This window comes from Watersipora subatra, chromosome 3 (genome assembly GCF_963576615.1).
Source record: "Watersipora subatra chromosome 3, tzWatSuba1.1, whole genome shotgun sequence".
Taxonomy (NCBI): domain Eukaryota; kingdom Metazoa; phylum Bryozoa; class Gymnolaemata; order Cheilostomatida; family Watersiporidae; genus Watersipora; species Watersipora subatra.
This window is the reverse complement of record NC_088710.1, coordinates 39,258,632-39,284,389: the sequence shown is the minus strand read 5'-3', so window position 1 is coordinate 39,284,389 and position 25,758 is coordinate 39,258,632. Positions and strand designations below refer to the sequence as shown.

The window sequence follows — 25,758 nt, the reverse complement described above, 5'->3', positions numbered from 1 at the left end:
GTTCGTTGGAACTGTTTCTCATATTAATCTCTCATGTTTATTGGAACTGTTTCTTATATTAATCTCTCATGTTTATTGTAACTGTTTCTCATATTAATCTCTTATGTTTATTGGAACTGTTTCTCATATTAATCTCTTATGTCCGTTGGAACTGTTTCTTATATTAATCTCTCATGTTTATTGGAACTGTTTCTCATATTAATCTCTTATGTTCGTTGGAACTGTTTCTTATATTAATCTCTCATGTTTATTGGAACTCTTTCTCATATTTATCTCTTATGTCCGTTGGAACTGTTTCTCATATTAATCTCTTATTTTCATTGGAACTGTTTCTCATATTAATCTCTTATGTTCGTTGGAACTGTTTCTCATATTAATCTCTTATGTCCGTTGGAACTGCTTCTCATATTAATCTCTCATGTTTATTGTAACTGTTTCTCATATTAATCTCTTATGTTTATTGGAACTGTTTCTCATATTAATCTCTTATGTCCGTTGGAACTGTTTCTTATATTAATCTCTCATGTTTATTGGAACTGTTTCTCATATTAATCTCTTATGTTCGTTGGAACTGTTTCTCATATTAATCTCTTATGTCCATTGGAACTGTTTCTCATATTAATCTCTTATGTTTATTGGAACTGTTTCTCATATTAATCTCTTATGTCCGTTGGAACTGTTTCTTATATTAATCTCTCATGTTTATTGTAACTGTTTCTCATATTAATCTCTTATGTTTATTGGAACTGTTTCTCATATTAATCTCTTATGTCCGTTGGAACTGTTTCTTATATTAATCTCTCATGTTTATTGGAACTGTTTCTCATATTAATCTCTTATGTTCGTTGGAACTGTTTCTCATATTAATCTCTTATGTCCATTGGAACTGTTTCTCATATTAATCTCTTATGTTTATTGGAACTGTTTCTCATATTAATCTCTTATGTCCATTGGAACTGTTTCTCATATTAAGATTCACATAGATAGCAAGACCACATCTACATGTATGTTCGCAATACAACCATAAATCCTGCGACAAGTACTGTGGAACCTCTACTTATAAAATTAATTTGTTCAGGAATAATATTACTGCATAACAAATAAAATACACATGGAAAAAAGAAAGAACAAAGAAATAATGAATAAAAAATACAAATGGTTTGTTTACCTTGAATGTTGGCAGACTAGACTAAAACGCGAGTAGTGAGATGACAGCAGTCAGAGGAAGTGGGAAGAGGCGGCAAACGGTTGACAGCTGACAGGAAACGTAATGAAGTGCAAAAATGAACACTTGTCATTTACTAAGTGACACACATTGTATGTACCCACAGGAAACAGACGGACCCAAATACGAAGCAAACAAAGAAACAAAACAAACGGGCAGAAAAACGAAAGGCTTTATGTATCTGGAAACACCTTTTGTTAGAGATTAGTTTAGTTGGAGATTTCATAAGTAGAGTTTCCATTGTATATACTAGAGCTGTTCGTTGTCTACCTGCACTATGCATTCAATTTCAGAGTTGTTTTCTCCTGAAAATGAATGAAACCGATTCTTCATATGTTGCTTTGGTTTACTCAGATGGGCATTATGAATCGCATCGAACCGAGATTTGTATATTTATTAATAAATAATAAACTAATAATTAATATTTGCAAAAAATGTTTAAGTAATGGTGACATTTTCAATTATATTAATTAACCAATAAAATTTGAAAAATGTTATCCTCTTTAAAATTTAATGAATCAACAGCAAATTAATTAATTTAAAAACAATTGAATAAATATAAATTAAAAAATTACAATATGCTAAGGACAAATACAATCGATGAAGATTAATGCCAAAATAAGATATTACAAATATAAGTCTCTTAACTACAAAACATCACATGAGTTAATTTGGCAAAAGTCAAGATTATTGCTACAATTTGGATGAAAAAAAACTCTAAACACATTTGCTGATCGGTCAATGCTTTCACAAAAATTTGCTCAGGAAGCTGCTGCGTGGGCATGCGCAAGCACTGAATCAAATCGTGATGTAAAATTCGATTCATACGCAATTGTCTTCTCCGAATTAATGAACCGAGAGAGAACAACTCTCAAAAAACTGAATGCACTCGAATCGTTATCCAGCATTTGTATATACAATGTACCCTCGAGATACGATTACCCTGATATATGATTTTTCACCTGACGAAGTCGAATATTGTGAGATCTTCACCTCGCTATACGAACTTTATTTCACCATACGATTTTGAAAAAAGTTTCGCCCGTGTTAAAATTTGGCGGTCGGTTTGTCATAATGCATGTCGAAATAAAAAAGACACCGAAATATAGTTTGCCGAATACATTTTCAGAACATTTAGAAGAGACACGATGATCGACTTCTCTCACGGCATCATTTCGCGTGGAAAATTTCGTGTGAAATTCACAAGAGAGAGCAAATATTCATTTGTAGCATTATAATATATTTTACTATAAACTTTTAGTCACCATACGTATACAACTACAAGTATTTATATTTCATTCGTTAGCTATGGAATCTGAGACCGATACAAACGTTACAAAACGAAGGAAAAATGATTTCTATGTCAACAAAGTTGGACTTCGTCAATAAGAAGCAGGCAAACGTATTATTAACATTGTCAAGGAATATGATCGTAGCCAATCAGCATTTGCAATTATTATTAAAACAAGAACTCCATTAAAGCAAGCACAGGAAGGAGCTTACGACTGAAGATTCAAAGGAGTTAGAAGGCCATGCACTCGACCAGCATACTAAATGAGCAAACATTTAGCAAGGGCGAGGAAGTAGAAGATACAGCAAACCCCACATCGGCAGAAATAGTTCAAGTGATTAATTTAGTTATATGGACTGGTATATTAAAACAATGCATGTATAATATTTTATCTCTTGTGTGACATGTTGTGTTCATATTTTATTCATTTTATTTGTTTCCTTCTGATTTTATGTTCTATTTCCTTGTTTAACCATGTCTTTGCAGGTGGGATTGTTATCTTCTACGTGAATACAATTCATCGTATGCATGTAACTCATATAACTAACTACTCAAGATAGTTGACGCATCCACTTTACTTTCTGAAACTTGTTAAAGCCCTGTCCTCTACGGTATAAATACGTACAAAATTTGTACGTACAGTTACATTGATTCTTGTGCACATTTCATACAAGAAGAAATACTGTAGCACCTTCTCTGGATCCTTCTACAAGAGTTAGCTAGCTAGCAGTTTTTTTCTTTTAAACTAGAAGAAAAATTGGACAGGACTAGAAAACTTCTTTTAGCCTGCTAAAAATTCCATTTCATTACGTATTAAATTAATCTTCAAGTGTACAGCAACATAATTAGCATTGATACGTTTTTGCCTCCTCTCTGCTTCATTTGCTATATGTGCCAGCTAGAGTCAAGTTACTCCAAAGGTATGTACGTCCTGTATAGTAAATAAAATTTCATTTTTCTTGTCGGTAGCCATTAAATGGTCAGGCGTGTGAGAGGCCGCTTTCGATAACTGCATCGCTCGGCCTTTCTTATTAATTCTGGTTAAAAAGATGTTTCAACCAGACACGCTAAATTTTATAATGAAAGTGAAGACAGAAACTTATGAATGATAAAACTTCGTGATAAGCAGTTGAAATTCAGTAAAATAGTTCAATATACATACTAAAACTCAGTTTAAAGTGTAAGTTTTGCAAGCCAAACTTATTCGAAGTGAATTCAATGTTTAGGTTATCCGTAAAATTTGAAGGTAAGAACTTCTTACCGTACGATCTGCATTTGGTAAACAGATTATACGTAATTTTTCATTTTACAGTATTGCAGATTATAATCACTAGGTGCACTTAATACAATGCTGCTACTGTATGTAACTATAGTTACTAAAGTTAACATACTATTTTGTTACTAATTTTCAATATGTACAGCATTTTTATAAAATTTTGGACGATTTTTACCTTCTTTTTTTCCTTGTATAATTACAATGGTTTCTATACCCGGACATACAATTTTTTCACCATACGATGCCAACATTGGAACGGATTAGCATCGTATCTCGAGGGTGCACTGTACTGTGTATCATTTGGAAGGAAGCCATTGTTAAAGATAATGTTGCATACTCAAGCAGTTACAACTTAAGCTACAAACTCACATCAAGTTAGCACTCCTCACTCACCTACTGTCTAGGACTGAAGTCCGATATGGTGACCGGTGACTGTCGAAAGTGGAGAGTGTCATCCCTGTCAACTTATTCATAGCAAATTGTTCATGCTCCCAGGCTAGCTGTGGATCACCAAGGAAGATCTTTTTGTGTACTATTTCAACAGACAGACCTTGCACAGCTGCCACCTTCTTCAGAGACTGCAGTCATAAAATGAGTCTATGATACGGTATGAACTATAGTGAATTAAACATCAGCAATACACAGCTTCCAACTTCACCAGTGACAGAGCACCGATTGATTATGAGTACTGATAATAGTGCATCAACTGAGTATGAGTACAGATAACAGTGCATCAACTGAGTATGAGTACAGATAACAGAACATCAACTGAGTATGAGTACAGATAACAGATCATCAACTGAATATGAGTACAGATAACAGTGCATCAACTGAGTATGAGTACAGATAACAGTGCATCAACTGAGTATGAGTACAGATAACAGAGCATCAACTGAATATGAGTACAGATAACAGAGCATCAACTGAATATGAGTACAGATAACAGTGCATCAACTGAGTATGAGTACAGATAACAGATCATCAACTGAATATAAGTACAGATAACAGAGCATCAACTGAGTATGAGTACAGATAACAGAGCATCAACTGAGTATGAGTACAGATAACAGAACATCAAATGAATATAAGTACAGATAACAGAGCATCAGCTGAGTATGAGTACAGATAACAGATCATCAACTGAGTATGAGTACAGATAACATAGCATCAACTGAATATGAGTACAGATAACAGATCATCAACTGAATATAAGTACAGATAACAGAGCATCAACTGAGTATGAGTACAGATAACAGAGCATCAACTGAGTATGAGTACAGATAACAGAACATCAAATGAATATAAGTACAGATAACAGAGCATCAGCTGAGTATGAGTACAGATAACAGATCATTAACTGAGTATGAGTACAGATAACATAGCATCAACTGAATATGAGTACTGATAACAGTGCATCAACTGAGTATGAGTACAGATAACAGAGCATCAACTGAGTATGAGTACAGATAAAAGAGCATCAACTGAGTATGAGTACAGATAACAGATCATCAACTGAATATAAGTACAGATAACAGAGCATCAACTGAGTATGAGTACAGATAACAGATCATCAACTGAATATAAGTACAGATAACAGAGCATCAGCTGAGTATGAGTACAGATAACAGATCATTAACTGAGTATGAGTACAGATAACATAGCATCAACTGAATATGAGTACTGATAACAGTGCATCAACTGAGTATGAGTACAGATAACAGATCATCAACTGAATATAAGTACAGATAACAGAGCATCAACTGAGTATGAGTACAGATAACAGAGCATCAACTGAATATGAGTACAGATAACAGATCATCAACTGAATGTAAGTACAGATAACAGAGCATCAACTGAGTATGAGTACAGATAACAGAGCATCAACTGAGTATGAGTACAGATAACAGAACATCAAATGAATATAAGTACAGATAACAGAGCATCAACTGAGTATGAGTACAGATAACAGATCATTAACTGAGTATGAGTACAGATAACATAGCATCAACTGAATATGAGTACTGATAACAGTGCATCAACTGAATATGAGTACAGATAACAGTGCATCAACTGAATATGAGTACTGATAACAGTGCATCAACTGAATATGAGTACAGATAACAGTGCATCAACTGAATATGAGCACAGATAACAGTGCATCAACTGAGTATGAGTACAGATAACAGAACATCAACTGAGTATGAGTACAGATAACAGATCATCAACTGAGTATGAGTACAGATAACAGAACATCAACTGAGTATGAGTACAGATAACAGATCATCAACTGAGTATGAGTACAGATAACAGATCATCAACTGAGTATGAGTACAGATAACAGAGCATCAACTGGGTATGAGTATGGCAAACAAAGTATTTACGTACCCAGGTATACATGCATATAAAGTCACCAGTAGGCAACAAAATATGCAAATCTTAGTCAAACTAAATAGCAAACATAATAACTAAACACTTTTTGGTAATGTGTACCTCAAGTATGTTGGCGTTTGCGCTGCCCGCCTTCGGGGGTTTAGAAATGTGAACGTAGAGCTTGGAAACATCTCCACCGATGCTATCCAAGCAAACAACAGATTCTACTTCATTTAGGTATGGGAACTCTAGAAACAAAAAGACAGTAAAAGACTAAGTAGTAAGTATGATAACTTTTGACTGGTATATGCACGTGCAACAACCGAGACATGATAACTTATGTATGGTATATGCACGTGCAACCAAACTATAATTAGATAGGTTTACATTTCTCTGTAAAATACGCTTGCTACAAGATTTAGGTTTACTGCAAAGTTGAACAAGATGACTGCAATTTAAACCAATTGTAAGTCTTCTGTGTTAACAATGACGCATTGCACAAGCTGATTGATGAGTATAGCGACCATCAGTTGAAGCCCTAAATACGCCATATAACTAAATACGACATATACCGCCAAACCTCTAATTGAATGCCACCCTTTATTTGAAAGCCACCTCCATTTGACTGCCACTTTGACTATCTATGATCTTTACGTACCCATAATAGAAGGTGATCAGTAGAAAAGTGTCCACAAAGTCGTACTAATAATGACTCGGTTACATCAATAACAACTAATTCTTTCATTGTTTCTGTTCGTATTGAGGTCCGTTTTCCAACTATAAAGCTTTTAGGTTTTTCTCGTTAAAACTTTGAAAGCAACACCACAGAAATAATTAGTAACTGCATCAGGCTAACAATAGTTCCTTGTTTAATACAATCTTGATACCTCTACATACAGTAATACTTCGACTTACGAGCGTAATGCGTTCTGAGACTGAGCTCGTATGTCAATTTACTCGCATGTTGGTGCAATTTATTTATATATATAGAACAATTAAATATATATTGATTGGTTTCCATACTCTAAAAAATGCAAATAAAACACTCAAAACAAGATATTGTAACAGAAAGAACATGTTGGTTACTGTCCTAGCTTACCACATGCTTTCAAAAAGCAATAAATAAAAAATAATGCAAGGAAGTGTGAGTAATTAAAATGTAAAATTAAATACATACAATAGCAGATAACGCTAGCATTTGCCCGGGAGGGAGAGATAAGTTATCCTTTATTACAACAGATGACTTTGATAAATTTGGATTTTATCAAAGTCTTAAAAGACAAACTTGGAAGCCAACCTAAAAGCAAACTTTTATTGTTAACTTAACGTAATTAAAGTTTCTTCGCCGTTCATAGTTTTAAGATTCTCGCTGTTTAGCTAATTTTTCCTTTGTTCCGCTCTCACGACCAGCCGGCCGTTTTAAGAGAAACCTATCTAAGGATGTTTGCCTTTGTCGCCTTTTCAACATGTTGCGATTAGGACGAACACAGGACAAAGGGTTAATGCATGACCACTAGCCAACTTGTCCGAATGTCTATTTTTTATAGTCTTGATAGATAGCACCAGCCTTTTCACATAGCATTGTTTCAGTTACACTGTCACCGGCCAATTGTTTGTCTTTTATCCAAAGCCTGAGCAGTCTCTCCATCGGCGGTGGTGAAGATGGCTGCGCCGTTTAGAAACTACGGTTAGTCCTTTTGCAAACTAAATGCACTAAATATAATCCGTCTGTTTGATAATTGTGGATGTATTTCTGTCATATTGCTGAGCTAGTGCAATCACGCATACACATGTCGCATATTTTTCAATAATTTTCAATTTAATATCAATTGTTATCATTCACCTTTTCTTTGCATTATCTTTCATTTTACTGGCAAACTTTCGGTCTATGCACAAGACTTTTAATTCACATAATTCTGCACTGAAATTGCACACAAAAACACGGTACAAAAGTATAACCAGAGCAGTTGAAAAATACATAGTGATGCTGTTCTCATAAAACAGCTCCGACATATTTGGCAACTGACTCACGTACTCGTATCTCAAACATGGCTTGTATGTTAGTGCTAAAACTTGTTTACAAAGCTGGCTCATATCTCAAGTTTCTCGGACGTTGGGGCAATCGTAAGCTGAAGTATTACTGTATGTGACAAACGGTTGACAGTTACAATGGTATATGAACAACTAGTTTTAGGCTAAAGCTTGTGTGTAGCAGGCAAAACTTTTACGCATTGCACTTGTGCAAAATGCATTGCGTAAATGTTTTGCTTTGCTAAAAAACCTGTTTGGACGTTAATATCAACAAGTTCAGAAATGCAGAAAAAGAATTGAGGTCAGCAGACATTATGGAAGGTATTGGACAGCCAGAAGATGTTCGTTCCATCGAAAACAACCACCAGAACGCAACTGGCCAAGCAAACAATGCAAATGTTTTTGTTTCAAAAATGTTCCTTTTTGTTTTTGCATTATAAGTATGGTTCGGTTATGTCACTAGCTCTTGAATGTATATTTGTAGCATTTGATAGATTAGATTGATAGATTATTATATATCTTACAAATTTGTATATTTATAGCATATTATTTGATAGCATCCTTGCAGTTATCTTAACTCGGCTTACAATGGACCGAGGCTCATAACTCCTCTTCTATTGCACATAAAATTCCAGTTTTTGCAGCGAACTGTAGCAAACACACTAATGAATGCAATGAGCTTTTATGCAACATTGTTAAATATAGTTACAAAATGAAAATATACCTTTAAATTTAGAATGAAATCAAAAATTGAAAGCTCCAGCAAATTGCACAGCAGGGCACAGGCGCCATTTGCATCCAAAAGGGTTAATGTCGCTCCGCCCGAAGGAGAGTGCAAAATATAAGTGCGTTTGCTTCACCCAAAGGTTAAATTAATCTTTCCAAAATTCTGACTAGCCTTTCAAAAAATACAACGCTAGCCTCTATTTGAATTCCACCTCTATTTGACCGCCACTATAGAGAAAGGGTTGAAAAGAAGTGTGCCATGGCGTTCAAATAGAGGTTTTACGTTAACTCAATATATTTTTTTTTCCGTCTGTTATAAGTTTGTAGTCTGTTTTCTGTCGTCTGTCCTTCAGTATGTCCAGCTATAGCTATCAAAATTTTGGAATTAAAATTCCACATCCTGATGAATTTGAACTCACGGAAATTGCGTTCCTAAGTTTTCTAACCACGAGCTCTACCACTGAGCTACGCAAGACATCATATACCGTATTTCCACGCTAAACGACGTATTATTTAAAATCTATGAATTCTATTAACTCGATGAAACACGATGCTTTTTTGCGTTTTCGTGAACTTCTATTTCCGGCTTTTCGTAAGGCTCAATTGCTAAATCGTGGTGAAGGTCAAAACCTTTCTCGCGGACAATTGTATTATCTCAAGTAGGAATGGCCTCTATATTCTCTCACCGTTCGATCAAACAAAGACAGTTCGATATCAAATTTTTACATTTGTACCAGTATCGTCGTATTCAAAGTTTTGATGGATAGCTTCTGGTGGAACAGTAATCTTTTTATACACACACACTCTACGCACGGATTGTTATTGCTAATTCTACATTATTCAGGAATTTTATTCTGTTTTCTCAGTTCGTCTTAATTTTATTATTACTAAATCATCTTTTATTGTAATTGTAGCAAAACAGACTTAATTTAGCTTAATTTACTTGCTAATTATTTCATCTTTACATTTAAACACTTTATAGTTGTTTTATTTTGTTATTTTATTGTTTTCTCTCATTTTATTCAAACTGCGCAAAACACTTTTCCCATGATACGAAGTTTGAAAGTTAGAATGGTAAATGTTGTTACCATAAATAAATTTTCTGCGCAAAGACTTATTACCCGGGCATTCAGCTAGTCCCCAACAAAAATATCAAATGCAAGCAACTACTCAAATGGTTAACACTTGCATCCAAAATACCAAGTGGTCAGTAAGTGCTGTGAACTACCATAAAGTAACACTCACTATTTGAGTCCTTCATCTCCTCCAGCCATTTTTTGGTACCAAAGTAATTGAGTTTACCAGAACCTGAGAGAAGGAATACCAGATTGTAGTTGGGACGTGATGATGAGTGGAACAGACGTGAGAATACTCTCATCAACTCCAACAGTGCAGCTACACCACTTCCATTTGAGTCAGCGCCTTTTGCCAAACCCTGTTTAAAAATTCGGATCTTCAACTCCAGCCAACAAACCATTGCATTAATCTTAAACACTTGACAATTTTTTCAAAATTTTAGGAGAGTAACCATAAGCTATGGGCTGTGCATATGCATATAATAAGCCTATATACCGTAAAACGTCTTAGTCTCGTTAATTGAACGCCACCTCCAATTGACATGACGCGAGCTGTCAATCAAACTTACCTATTGACCAATCAGCGTCCAGATACGATGAGGCTTAGCAACCGATGTTGCTATCCGCCATGACCTCCGACAAGCAACAATAGTGAATATTGTTTTGAACGATAATTTTGTTTCTATTTTTGCTGTTTATTTGAGATTTAAAATCTTGAAACGATGTCAATGGGGTCTTTGTGACTCCGTTGACATCGTTTTGACTTTGTGACTTTATTTGAATTTCAATAAAAATAATTTCTACAAAATATTGACTTAATACAATAAACAGAACAAACATTAACATACATACATGTACATTATGCTAAGGGCAGAAGTAATCATTATTCCAACAGTCATTTTTTATCCGAATGAGAAAAATAGCTGGTCACTTGAAACACACATATAAATAATTGGACACAAGTACATTAAAGAGAAATAAATATTGTCAATATATTTCGGCTATATATATATATCCAATATATTTAGCTCTAACGTTGAGCCAGCATTCTTTTCACCACTGCTGGTAGCCAATGTCTTGTATGGCTTGGATGCTAAGTACCCAAGTGGTGTACCACTCATAGCGGCGAGAAGCTCAATGTCCGTGTTCAACAGCTGAACTTTTCTGAAATAAAGTGAAACCGAATGTATTATCACACTTTGTAAATATTTTAGAGATTTAACATTAAAATTTTATTACTATAAGGAACACCTTTTCAATTCATACTTGAAGAATTGTTGACTATTTATTCATAGCATTGTAACTAAAACACGTGTGTTTTATTTATAAACACAGTGTCTTCAATAAATTGTTGAAACTCACTACTTTTTTCAATTTTATACCTATTGTCAGTTATGTCTGCAGTCAGTGGGCGTTTCCTTCGGTCTTCATTTACCAGCCGACTGATGATCATGGAGGACACTGGCTCTGCAATGATTTTTCTCCCCCTTGGCCTGTCCCATTCCTGCGGTTTTGATGTGCAGGCTGGTTCACTGGGAACTTCTTGCAGGCCACTGGTTAGCCAGTCCGTCAACTTGAGAACTAGTCCCAAGACATGGACACATTCCCCTCCAGCTCTAAAATTTAAATGTCTTATTATGAAATAATGGGCTTCAATTAAATTCAATCAAAAATTAAATTTATCAATTAATGCACATCTTTTGACAGTAGCGTGCCTAAAATAATATCAATAGACATGTTGCACAGAATTCTTCCAATCTCCCATTTGCCATATCAAAAATCGTAAAAAAAAACTGTCAACGTACAAATTATTTGGTCTAATCTTGACAGGTGCTGTACCTGATATAGATCGGACTCATGGAACGAAAATGAGACAGTCATGGTGAATATTACTAAAACATACACTTATTTTAGTAAGAATTAAAGAGTTAATTTACCCCGCTTTACGAGAACAGTGTGCATCAGTGGCTTCTCATTCTTTCGCTGTGACCGGTATGTTGTCGCCTTTACAGTACTTTCTTCATCATTTTTTTTCAACAAACACATTCACTGATGCAAAGAAGCTTTCATTTGCATACTTTCTTCCTTAAATTCGTTGCCTAAGAGTTTGAATATATGGTAAAAAGCTTTCACCAAAATCACTCGGTAAACAATGTAAACTTTGTGTAGCCGCCGCCATTTTAGTTTATGCTTGTCGGAGGTCGACTAGTTGCTTGGTCACGTGACGAGTAGGTGGAGCTACTCTGGGAATCGGCGTCATGTCAATTGACCGCCACCCTGAGAGAAGGGTTGAAAAATAGACCGCCACTCTCCAAGTGAAAGCCATCTCCATTTCACCGCCACTTTGACATTATTCGATCTTTTCGAGCCCATAATATCAACTGATCAGTAGAAAAGTGTCCACAAAATTGTATTAATAATGAATCGTTTATATCAATAACAGTTAATTCTCTTGTTGTCCAATTCCAAAGCTTTTCGTTTTGTTTCGTTAAAACTTTGAAAGCAATGCCGTAGCAATAATCAATAACTGTCTCAGGCTAGTAGTAGCTCTTAGTTTGATGCGGTCTTTCTACTTCAGAGTAGCCTACATATATAAAAAACGGCTCAAATTTGGGACGGTAGATTGAACTTTCAAAGTACTTTCTATACTTCGAAGTACGTGTACATATATAAAAAAACGGTTTAAAATTATGGTGGTAGATGGAACTTGGAAAGCAACGCCACAGAAATAACTACCAACTATAATGTTATAATCATTAATTAATAACAAATAATTATTAACTGTCTCAGGCTAATAGTAGTTCCTTGTTTAACGCGGTCCTAATACTTCGAAGGACATGCATATAAAACCGGTTCGCAAGTTTCGGACCGAGGGTTATACGTTTAGCGAGCAAACCTTTAGCACTGCATCAGTGCTAAATGCAGCCCGTGAAAGTTTTGCTCTGTCGAAAAATTGTTTGGATGCTAAAGCCTGGTTTCCGAATGACAGCACAGGTGCGCAACAAGGCGCACGACGTCATACGTAGGCCGGCTGTGATAACCTCATCGCACCGCGAACGTACGATGATCGCAAGGATCCAACGGAATGGATCCTTGCGATGGGTGCGTGCGATTATGTATCCCACAATACACTGCTCAACCTTTTCAACTTATCCCACAATGCAAACGGAGGGTTGTTTTAGTCATTACAAAATATCAGCATGGTGGAGCACATGGTGGAGCATGTGGCGATAGAAAATGAAAAGGAAAGCGTAGCAGTTGATATCTCGGAGCTACTCTCAGTAATTCGAGAATATCCTGCTATGTATGATAAGACTAGAGTATAATACAGTATATATAGTATGATAAAACTAGAGTATAATACAGTATATACATATAGTATGAGAAAGCTAGAGTATAATACAGTATATATAGTATGAGAAAAAAAGTATGATACTGGCCAAGCTGTTCATTTTTTTTAGCGAACCACGTATCCAAAATGCGTGTTTCCTAGGCATTCTTCTGAGTGCGCTGATTTTGCGGCACATCCTTCTCCTGAGGTACAGCAAAAGTAGAAGCCTCCGTCTGTGTGTCACCATGTTGTTTATATCGCAAAAAAATTGGTCTCTCGTATGAAAGAGTAAGCGGAAATTACCCACCCTGTCTGATGCAAACATGGCGCATACGCGCGCTATGGAAACACAGCATCGGGGTGATTCAAAACTATCTTTGAGATAGACATCTTAAGAGCTTAACAATGTGAGAGTAAACTGTAGAAACCTAATTAATAAAACTGTGAATGCACAAACCAAAGAATCTCAGTGTAGACCACGTAAGTAATGATTATAGCTAGGTTAACTGAACAAGACAGCTTCTGGTTAACCAAAGAAGCAAGCACTAACCGGAGCAATTCCCATCGCATCATAGTGAGCAACAAACATAACAGTAGAGAGTCTCTCAGCGTTTCCGTTTCCTTCCAAAAGTCCCTGATATAAGATATGTGAATGTGATATAATAACCTGATATAAGATATGTGAATGTGATATAATAACCTGATATAAGATATGTGAATGTGGTATAATAACCTGATATAGGATATGTGAATGTGGTATAATAACCTGATAAAAGATATGTGAATGTGATATAATAACCTGATATAAGATATGTGAATGTGGTATAATAACCTGATATAAGATATGTGAATGTGGCATAATAACCTGATATAAGATATGCGAATGTGATATAATAACCTGATATAAGATATGTGAATGTGATATAATAACCTGATATAAGATATGTGAATGTTATAATAAAATATATATAATAAAATGATGTATAATAAACAACAGCAAGAAATGCAGAAAAGTCTAAGTTGTGAAAGCTAAGCTTGAATGTCTTTCACACCTTTTAGATAGGTGTGAATTATCCTTCACAAGATGATTGTCTTTCACACCTACCGTAGAATATCAGTTGTATAAGATAATTGTCTTTCACACCTACCGTAGAATATCAGTTGTATAAGATAATTGTCTTTCACACCTACTGTAGAATATCAGTTGTACAAGATAATTGTCTTTCACACCTACTGTAGAATATCAGTTGTATAAGATAATTCTCTTTCACACCTACTATAGAATATCAGGGGTATAAGATAATTGTCTTTCACACCTACCGTAAAATATCAGTTGTATAAGATAAATGTCTTTCACACCTACTGTAGAATATCATGGGTATAAGATAATTGTCTTTCACATCTATCATAGAGTCTCAGGGGTATAGGATAACAGCGTCTTTTCACATGCTATGGAACACAAGTGGTGTAACACAATTGAAAACTTGAAGACCTCACTCTGTGAGATGCTAATTGTGGTAAAAAGAACACATGCTAGTCAATACATCAAATAGGAGGCATAAATATATACATGTATATCTTTGCCAGCACTTCAACCCATAAACATCGTAAAACAAACACTCACATGTAGGTTGATGGTCTTATACTTTTCAATTGGTTTGGATGTACTTGTATGGACATTCATCTGGAAGCCATTCGATGAGACTGAATTCAGTAGGGCTTCAGTGGCAGTCACAGACATGTCAGCTGCATGTGAGCAAAAATAATTTATATCCGTGACCACATGTCGATTTCATCTTATCAACAATGCTGTTTTAGTGACAACAAGTAAGCAGCATATAATCACGTGAAAACACATGTACGAATTCAGTTCAAAGCATTGAAAAATGGCGCCTAAATCGATTGGCACCAAAAAAATTACATCATCAATACATCGGCACCAAAACATCATCACCTGTTACTATCAGCGCAAAAAAATTTGCACCAAACCGTACTATAAGTGGAACAAGCGTATTGCCAAAGCATCAACTTCCAGTATAAAAGTATAGCCCCAATGCATGTTGCATGTATAGAATTATAGAATATCAATGGTAGACGACGAGCAGATGTAACCATAGAGCGACTCACCATTAGCTGATGATCTGATACGTGAATAAATGTCCACCACTTCTTCAGTTTCAATGGCAAAATAAACTGGTAATTCGATCTCCTCAGTGAGCATTAACTTCTCAATATTTATGAATTGCTACAAAACAATTCTACGCAAAACAACACTGCAAACAGTAAATGTTAGCAAGCATCATTCTCATGGCAAAAATAAATGTCTCAAATCATATTAGGTTGGCTCAGGCCTACATGGCTCATACAAAATCACATCATGTTGCCAAACTGATTAAATCATAGAGTGTACCAGTGCAGAGGGAACTAGATAAATGGAAAATCTATAAACAGTCAAATGCGATTGCTTACATACTGTATCTGGTTAGATGTTAGAGAATACTTAATACTCTACCTCCTGTTCATCTGCAGAGAGCTGATCTAAGTCTGATGGTAATAATACTTAATACTCTACCCCCTGTTCATCTGCGGAGAGCTGATGGCGATAATACTTAATACTCTACCTCCTGTTCATTTGCAGAGAGCTGATCTAAGTCTGATGGTGATAATACTTAATACGCTACCTCCTGTTCATCTGCAGAGAGTCGATCTAAGTCTGATGGTGATAATACTTAATACTCTACCTCCTGTTCATCTGCGGAGAGCTGATCTAAGTCTGATGGCGATAATACTTAATACTCTACCTCCTGTTCATCTGCGGAGAGCTGATCTAAGTCTGATGGTAATAATACTTAATGATCTACCTCCGGCTCATCTGCGGAGAGCCGATCTAAGTCTGATGGTAATAATACTTAATGATCTACCTCCTGTTCATCTGCGGAGAGCTGATCTAAGTCTGATGGTGATAATACTTAATACTCTACCTCCTGTTCATCTGCGGAGAGCTGATCTAAGTCTGATGGCGATAATACTTAATACTCTACCTCCTGTTCATCTGCGGAGAGCTGATCTAAGTCTGATGGTAATAATACTTAATGATCTACCTCCTGTTCATCTGCAGAGAGTTGATCTAAGTCTGATGGTAATAATATCATGATGGCACCAGCATTCGATTCAACTAAATGGTGATATGCTGCCAATGAGAACTCATTCAGTTTTGTAACAATACATTTACGAGTTGCCGAACCAGAGTTCACCACTCTCGCCTCCATGTTAACTTTCGTATTTCGACTTCCTACAAACCAAATAAACAAACCTAAACTATTACAATGTATGCTGCCGTAAGTTAACATGTTTAAGCTTGCATAGGTAACGGTAATAGCAAATCTAAGACATTAGTTAACGAGATTTTAGACTGTAAGAACGTTGAATCAGAAATTTCAAAAATAAGTACAGAAACTAGTGAACAAATTACGTAAAAAGGTTTTGCACAATGATAGATAAGAGAGTGACCAAAGGTTAAATGGAAATATTCAAATATTGCAAAAGAATCAAACATTTTAAGGTAGGTACAAATATTTCTAGCTTTACTGTTGGTATTGCCTGTTAAAGATAATCAATGTGGCTGTGGCCAAACTTCGTGTCTAGTAACTGTACTATCATATAACTGTTGTTTGAGAATGGGTTTCAGGACATGGCCAAGAGAGTTGGTAGAAATTCAAGTAATTTTTGGTTTTCCTTGAAAATCACAGAGCCTTGATAGAGAGACCTTTTCATGGTACATGAAAAGGTACTATGAAATATTTAAGCACATTCTTTCTTAATGTGATCGATGCTGTAGAGTATGTTAAATCAAAGATATAAAATCTCCATCTGGGGGGTTTTATATCATTAGTAAAATATAACTACCAGATTGCGGCCGATTTTTTCAATACCTGGCTGGTTTTTTAATTTTTGAATGAACGAAACCAAAAGTGGATGCTTGCACCTTAGCTAACTGTCACAGAGTGTGATGTCATAATGTCATTTATTAAACAATGTAGTGAGAAAAACTGCTAGCTACAGTTGCTACCTCACAATTACTCCTGCTTTGAAGTTTAGTAAATATACTCATAGATTCAACTCAAAGATCCCTATGTAGCACTGTACTAGATATGCAGTCAATTACATGTATCTCCATGGCACTTCTCACTTTATGACAGAGGTGTGTTTACAGATTTGTTTTATACACATTAAAACAACATTGTTCGTCAAGAAACACTGGTTTTTGCAAAAATATGGAAACTCATGATTTAAGTCATTTGATTTTTGCGCCAACCCTGCTAATGGTTGTTATGTAATGTCCGGTTGTGCATGCGCACCACGGACATCGGCATTGTGCTCATGCTAGCGATCAATAAACGACAAGGCTCTGTACTTGTTACCTCTATCATCACCAACATCTTGCATTATATATTACAAAGTATGACATGGCGTCATAGGTAGGATCATGGATATATTGTAAACGAAATATCACCAAATAGAAGAGAAAAATCGCACTGACTCTACTTATAAGGTAAATTGATGTACTAAAAAAAAAGGCAATGGCGGGAATACATCCTCCCAAAGGAATGGACTTTGCTAATGCTAGAAGTACATGGAGAGCTTGGAAACAACGCTTTGAAAGGTATAGAATAGCTAGTGGATTGACTGAAAAGAGTGCAGATCAGCAAGTCAATATTCCAGAAGAGGTCGAAAAGAGGCCGAGTCTATCCATAATCAGTTAACCATAAGAGCACAAAGAGTCGTATCAGGCACAGCAGATGCTGCAGATACAATTTATGTTAGAACAATGGAGGCTTTTGATGATTATTTCAATCCTCAAGAGAATACTTTACACTACAGAATTTTGTTTAGTTCGCGAGTGCAGTCTAGTAAGGAGACGAATGAACAGTTCATTCGAGAGATATATGACTTGGCAGCTAAGTGTAGCTGGACTGAAGATGCTATTAAACAAGACATGATAAAAACAAGATTATTGGCTGGAATGTGTGACAAAGCTTTATCTCGAGAACTGCAGTTAAAACCTGATGTCACATTGGAGGACATTAAATCAGCCATGAGATCGAAAGAGGTTATCTTGCAAAATCACAAGTGCGAGATTGATGGAGCTGCTATGGCAGTAGCAGAGCTCTCGATTCATCAGCTGTCAATGGGAGATAACCACTACTCTAAGAACCAGTTGTCCCAAAAATCCCTGGGGCATGGTAGTCAGCATGCAGAAGCAGAAGGCAAAGGCAGCAGTACAGAATCTAGAAACTACAAAGGGCAGTCTCAAAGCAGTGCAGCTAAGTCAAACCACATAACAAACTGTAATTTCTGTGGGTTAGACCATAACAGAGGACAATGCCCTGCTTATAACAAGCGCTGTAAAATCTGTAATAAGTTCAACCACTTTGCTAGGGTGTGTAAAGCTAGAACGCGCATTAGCAATCAAGCACATGCTATTACTGTACATGATAGTAGAGAAGGTTTTGATGATAGCCAAGACTGTTTTAGCGTAAATTGTATTTCTCCTGTCAATAGTTCTAGTAAGGTAGATCGTGAGTGGCTAGTAGATCTAGTTGTTAGGGGTTTACTCCACAAGGCAAAAGTAGACACTGGAGCAAAAGTGAATGTAATGTCCATCGAGAATCTGAAAAAACTGGGGGTTAACACTGTAGTTCGCTCTGGAGCTACTCTGTCCGGGTATTCGGGGTACAAAATACCGGTCATTGGTAAAGTAGAATTGCCCATCTCGTTAGCATTGGAGGGTGAGCACAAATCAAATGATACAGTAGCCCAGTTCTATGTAATTGATCAGTCAGCTGTTACTCTATTGAGTCTATCCACTAGCAGGGATTTGGGTTTATTGCCTGGCATTGTGTCTGAGGTAACACAGGACCCTAGCATAACAAGTATACTTGGTAAATATGGGGAGGTTTTTCAGGGATTGGGTAAATATAAACAAACAGTATCTTTCCAACTGAAACCAGATGCGCTTCCTAAAGCATTGCCTACTAAACACATTCCGTATAGTGTTAGAACAAAACTCAAACAAGAGCTAGACAGCCTAGAGCAAAGTGGCATTATTTGTAAGGATAGAGAGCCTACAGAATGGTTGTCACCTATAGTTATTGTGAACAAGCCTAATGGAGCAATTAGAGTTTGCCTCAATCCTCAACATCTCAATTCACAACTAATCAGGTCTCAATGCATGATACCAACCAATGGGGAAATATTTTCTCGCATATCGGGGTCACGTCTTTTCAGTACTTTGGATGCCAAGCAAGGGTTTCATCAGGTGCCATTGGATGTTAAATCATCGAAGCTGTTGGGTTTCCTCACTCTGTATGGAAAGTATAGGTACTTAAGACTGCCTATGGGCATCAGTGTAGCTCCGGAACTGTTCCACCAGTTAATGATGGAGGCAGTGGCAGGAGTGCCCGGAGTAGAGGTATTCATTGACGATATTTTGGTTCATTGCAGTACACTTAGTGAACATAATAGTAGGCTAGAGCAGGTGTTGGCCAAACTGAAAAGCACAGGCATAACCCTCAACAAAGATAAATGTGTGGTGGGTAAAGAGCAGGTAGAATTTTTGGGTCACCTGTTGACAGCCCAAGGTATCAAGCCGCAGCAGGGTAAGCTGAAAGCTATTGAGGATATGATGGTTCCTCAGAACAGAAAGGAAGTAGAGAGCTACTTGGGTTTTGTCGCTTATTTGTCCAAGTTTATTGAGAATCTCTCTCAGCTAACTGTGCCACTTCGACAAGTGTGTAGAAAGGATGTCCAGTTTCAATGGGAGAAGCCACAGATTGATGCTTTTGAGAGTATCAAGAAGTCTATTCTGCAATCACCTGTTTTGGCATACTTTGACAGTCTAGGGGCAGTGTTACTCCAAGAGGGCAGACCCATCGAATTTGCTGCCAAGTCTTTGACGGCGTCACAGCAAAACTATTCTCAAATTGAGAAAGAGCTTATGGCCATTGTATTTGCCTGTCAGAGGTTCAAATACTACATATGGGGAAGGGGTCCGATCAAGATTGAGACAGATCATAGAAGCCTTTTGGGGTTGTTTCAGAAAGATGTGGGAGATCTGACTCCCAGGCTAGCAAAGATGAGACATGAACTTTTGACTTATCCTATTGACATGCGGTTAACCTTTAAGCCTGGTAAAGAAATGATTTTAGCCGACATTCTATCAAAGAGTTGTCCCCCCGATGGGAAAGAAAATACCGAGCTGGATATTGATCCAATGGTGCAGATATGTTCTGTGGTGATACGCTCAGAGGAAGTTCTGGCTAAATATCAAAGAGCCACTGCTCAGGATGAGGAGTTGGCGATGGTTATGAGCCATGTTAATAAAGGATGGCCTACAGAGCGGAAAAGCTGTGCTGGTAGAGCACTGGCCTATTGGAGTCTTAAAAACTTGCTCACGGTAGTTGATGGAATAGTTTTTTATGGGTCTCGGTTAGTGATACCAAACATGCTGCGACATGAGGTCTTTAGAGATCTACATCTGGCTCACCAAGGAGTAAGCAAAACATTGCAAAAAGCTCAGACATCAGTGTTTTGGCCAGGGATCAGACAAAGAATAGAAGAAAAGTGTCTGTCTTGCGAACAATGCAGGGAGTTTGATAGAGCAGAGGCTAAGGAACCATTGATATCTACTCCAGTGCCTCAATATCCGTTTCAAGTAGTAGGTGCTGATTTGTTTACTGTTGGTGGCGATGATTACCTTTAAGTTGTAGACTACCTGAGTAAATTTCCAGTGGTTAAATGCCTCCAACATTCTACTGTTGCTTCTCAGATGATCAGTAGTCTAAGGGAAGTCTTTTCAGACTTTGGATGTCCTGAGGTGGTAATCTCAGATAATGGTCCCCAGTTTCGGTGTAATGAGTTTGCTACATTCTGTAAAGACTGGACAATAGAGCACCACACTAGCTCTCCTTTACACCCTGCCGGAAATGGTCAGGTTGAGCGCTGGGTAGGGACAGTTAAAGCTATGATTCAAAAGTGTGATGCGGATGGCAAGGACTGGCGGAAGGCCTTGAGAAACACTCCTGTGGGTCATTGAGAAACACTCCTGTAGATCAAAACTTGCCATCTCCATCTCAACTCCTTCAAGGTAGAGTGTTACGGGACAATATCCCTGTCTCATCTACACAGTACCTGGTCAATGGCTATGACATCGAGGGCATAAGGGTGCAATTAGGAGAGAGGCAATCTAAGCAGAAATATTATTTTGATCGGAAAAGTGGTGCTGAAAAGTCACCTTTAGAAGTTGGTCAAACTTGCTATTTTAAGCCAGCAAGAGGGAAATGAATACCAGGTACGGTTCAGGGTGTAGACAGTGCTAGGTCATATATAATCAGTACATCTAGTGGTAATACCTTTAGGCGAAATAGAATGCATGTCCGGTCAAGTCAGGTAGTTAATCCACAGAGAAGCCTTCAGGTACCTCGGGTTCCATTAAGTACGCCTACAGTTGAATCTACTGATTCAGTACACTCTGGAAATGTAACACCACGGGAGGACCCTGTTGTTAGTGGGGCCTCACCGGGCAGGGTAGGCTTGGAGCAAACTACTAGCAGTGGCAGGCGGGTTAGGCTGCCAGTAAGGTTTTCAGACTATGAAATGTGAAGCTCTGTGTCTACTAGCCCGTGCAAGGTTACCCAGCTATAGGTATTTCTTTTAAGCTTCACTGTTGTTTTGAAGCGTATAATTCATTTTCAGTGTTTGGTTAATACTGATTTTTATTTACTTTTACTCTTGCATGGTGCAATATAAAGGCCCAATTTTTAGACTAGTCACTCACCATAGGGAGGCTTTAGCGTGTAGAAACACAGTAGTTAGGCTTTTCAGTTATGATATTCCAAGTTATATACCTTTTGGCTTTTTGCTTTGTGTTTTGATCTATTATTGGTATTGGGAAAAAAGATGATGTTATGTAATGTCCGGTTGTGCATGCGCACCACGGACATCGGCATTGTGCTTATGCTAGCGATCAATAAACGACAAGGCTCTGTACTTGTTACCTCTATCATCACCAACATCTTGCATTATATATTACAAAGTATGACAATGGTTTACAGTATTCAAATAAGAATGACCTAGTACTTTGAAAATGTCGTATTAAAAATGGTTATTCCACTGTGTTTGTAGTAAATCCGATAACCGTGGCGCAAGGTAACATACCATATGTGCTGCCTCCTATGTCCAATTGGTTTACCCGGTAGACCGGAAAACTTTGTGCTCCATTTACTGGCGATATCGCAAGCAAAAATGAAAACACGAAAACGACAAAACTAAGCATAAATGTGCTTCTCAAACTGTCAAAGATGTCCATATGGCTATCTAGAAACATTTTTAATGATAGCTAACTGTTGCGGTAATGAATGACCAAGAAATAATGAAAAAATAACGAAGGCCGTTGCTTAGTTTTACGCGCTAACACTCTAAAGTGTCTAGTTAACTAGTCAAAATAAATATTTACCTAGGCCGAACAGCTATCAGACTACTCAAGACAAGTCTAAATCACAGACGTCGAGTCTTAACTGACCGAATAGCGTAAAGTCAACTCGGATCCACTTAATATTTTTGTTGGAGAAACGTTTTTCGAGCTTCTTGCATAGACAGTGATCACTATGGCGATCACTGTCTATGCAACAACTTGATGAAACTGCTGGAAATTTAAATAGGCATCACCATCATTTGTCTTGGGCTTTTGGAGATATTGAACTATATTAGCTTAAACTTTTTTCACCCATAGGAATGATTCATGAAAAGGCAATTCTGCAACATCAACCAAACTGCAATATTACATAGCGCTCCTTTTGATGACAATTGATGGATAGCGTGTATACTACCGTAACTACGCTTCATAAGATAGCTGGTGTTTCTTTATAGTTGTGTATATAACACACTAAGCAACACATAAAGAATGACAAATATGGTATATAGCCAAAATTGTCATAATGCACATGTGAGGGTGTATATGAATGTAACAGCATTTGCAAAAATATCGCCACAAGTGAAATGAATGTTTGACAAAAAGCAATTACTACTAGTAAAATCTAAACAAAATACTATGTACATCGATTGGTTTATGTTATCAAAGGTTGATGATATGCTTGAGAACCCTACTTTTGTATACTCCTATGCTGATAATAATATTCTTCTCAGTGTTGGTGACAGCCAGCAACATATACAAATACTCGCAAATGAACGGTTTCCGTAATTAAAAACTTGATACAAGTCAAATGGTTCAGCTCTCTGCATAAAAAAATCTCATGCGATTATCTTTTTCAATCTCTCGATTGATAACACCTGTACACTAAAGTTGATAATATTGATAATCCTATTCATTCGAGCATAAAGTGACTCGGTGTCACTACTGACTTATTGTAGTTACAAGTTCTACACTAATGCTATGGTCAATAAAGCAAGGCAACTTCTTCTTACTCTTTGAAGAATTAGGCATCTTATTTCAAGATAGGATGCTAAGTTAATTTATGTATCTATTATAAGGAGTAGACTATAACACTGAAAAACTTACTTTTGCCAGCAAAATATTGTCCAATAGGATAGAGCCTTGCACTGGAATTATTAACTAAACTAGAATTGTTTGTAAAGCTCTAAGGGCCCTTTAGTGACAGATGGTCGAAAGTTATTGACCCTGCATACTTTGGCCAGTCGTCGCTCTTTCTTTTACAGAGAGTCAATAGGAAAGATATCAATCGAACTCAGCACCACCATTTTGTATGACTACAACATCAGGCAGATTGAACAATAAAACTCTCACAGAAGTCTCAGGTCTAACTGTACGTATATTACTTGCTATATTAGGGTATAAAGAATATGGCAAAAGCTCTTTGAAGTATAACTCGATCAAGACCATGAAGGAAAATATTTATATATATATATATATATATACTAGCTGCATTACCCGCCTACAGGAACAGACTCACGTGCAGCATAAGGTTTATTGAGAGTTGTCTTTCATACTGTAAAACAACTCCAAATATGCAGTCTACTGAAATTTTTTGCCCTGATCAAACTATGCATACACATATGCATAGTGTCATATATGTCATGATGACATAATATATTGACATATATGACATAAGTCATATATGTCAATAATGTTGGGGAGAACAATTGAAATCTGCAATACATTTTACAGCCAATCTACAATGCATCAGTCTGAAACTACTCAAATCGGAGTTGCCCTATTTGTGTAGAGAGAACTGATAATGAAATTGACATTGCTAGCCAAACTGAAGTTCTTCAAACTGGCAGTATTGAAAAATTTTGCATCTTTTAAAAAGGTATACAAAATATTTTACTATCGCCAGCATTTATTGAATGGAGACTTCTACATGCTTAAAACACTAATCATGGCTCACTAGTTCTTTGTCTATAGCCTGTGTTTTGGCATGGGATATACAAACAGTAATGAGGTTGTGTCGGTAAAATTTATATGTATAACAGCACAGACAGTATGATGTCAAAGCAGATAGAGCATTAGCACCTTACAGTAATAAAACGTAACGCCAACATGATAGCCTTTTTATGAGATACAATAAGGAAAACGAATGCATGAAAAAATATATATATATACTGAAAAATATGTTAGAAAATGCTGCATGTGGTATAGCAGAACATGAAGAACATAGCATGACATAACAATAACACAATGTTAGTTCAATGCAACACTTGCGGATAGACAACATTTTTGTTTTTCTGTCGGGTGTATGAACAAACAGTTTTCAGCTTGTGCCTACTTTTGAGCAGGCGACGTACAGCTGGTCATGGCTAAAGCAGGGACACAGTAAGTTGATACCAGCTGCTCTCTTTTCACCATCGCCTTTCGCAACCCTCGGAGTACTCGTCTAAGTTCTGTAGTAGTAAGTTACAGTAGGCCTACTCGTAGCTGGAAACAAATTAGCAACTCAGCTGCTGAAGGAAATGAACTTGTCCCACTATCACGAACAGTGGCAAAACCATCAATATTAAGTAGTTGAGGTGTGGCAATTCATAGACAATACACTACAACATTGAATAAGGAGTACTTACCTTTTTGAAGTATAAATTTAGTAGGTAAAACGCAGTAGCCGTACCCGTGCAAGTTCTGTAGTAGCTGTAGTTCTGTAGTACTCGTAGCTGGAAAAAAGTAAAAGTAACTCGGCTGCGGAAGGAAATGAACATGTTTACTATCGCAAACAGTGGCAAATCCAACATTTTAACCCTTTTACTGAAGTAGACTCATGCGTTTTCTATGGTCGACCGAGTAGACGCATTTTTGCGACTTTACCAGCAATTGCTAGTAACTGAGTTTTATTATTCGTTGATAACATAATCAACGATTTTTAGAACTTTTATGGTAGTGGCAGTGTTGTCCTAAGATTTCTC

At 36.8% G+C, this 25,758-nt stretch overlaps 1 protein-coding gene across 1 annotated transcript in view; it reads right to left on the bottom strand.

The window, feature by feature from the left end:
• LOC137390262 (BOS complex subunit ncln-like) overlaps positions 1 to 22,758 on the bottom strand; it is a 32,716-nt gene extending 9,958 nt beyond the window's left edge. The window contains exons 1-8 of the mRNA XM_068076596.1: positions 22,543 to 22,758; positions 16,428 to 16,618; positions 15,454 to 15,571; positions 14,951 to 15,072; positions 13,877 to 13,960; positions 10,165 to 10,354; positions 6,283 to 6,410; positions 4,186 to 4,370 (exon numbers count right to left, since the gene is read on the bottom strand). Coding sequence (XP_067932697.1) covers positions 4,186 to 4,370; positions 6,283 to 6,410; positions 10,165 to 10,354; positions 13,877 to 13,960; positions 14,951 to 15,072; positions 15,454 to 15,571; positions 16,428 to 16,618; positions 22,543 to 22,711 — 1,187 coding nt within the window. The 5' untranslated portion in view covers positions 22,712 to 22,758. The remainder of the gene's footprint in view (positions 1 to 4,185; positions 4,371 to 6,282; positions 6,411 to 10,164; positions 10,355 to 13,876; positions 13,961 to 14,950; positions 15,073 to 15,453; positions 15,572 to 16,427; positions 16,619 to 22,542) is intronic.
• Between the last annotated feature and the right edge of the window lie 3,000 nt (positions 22,759 to 25,758).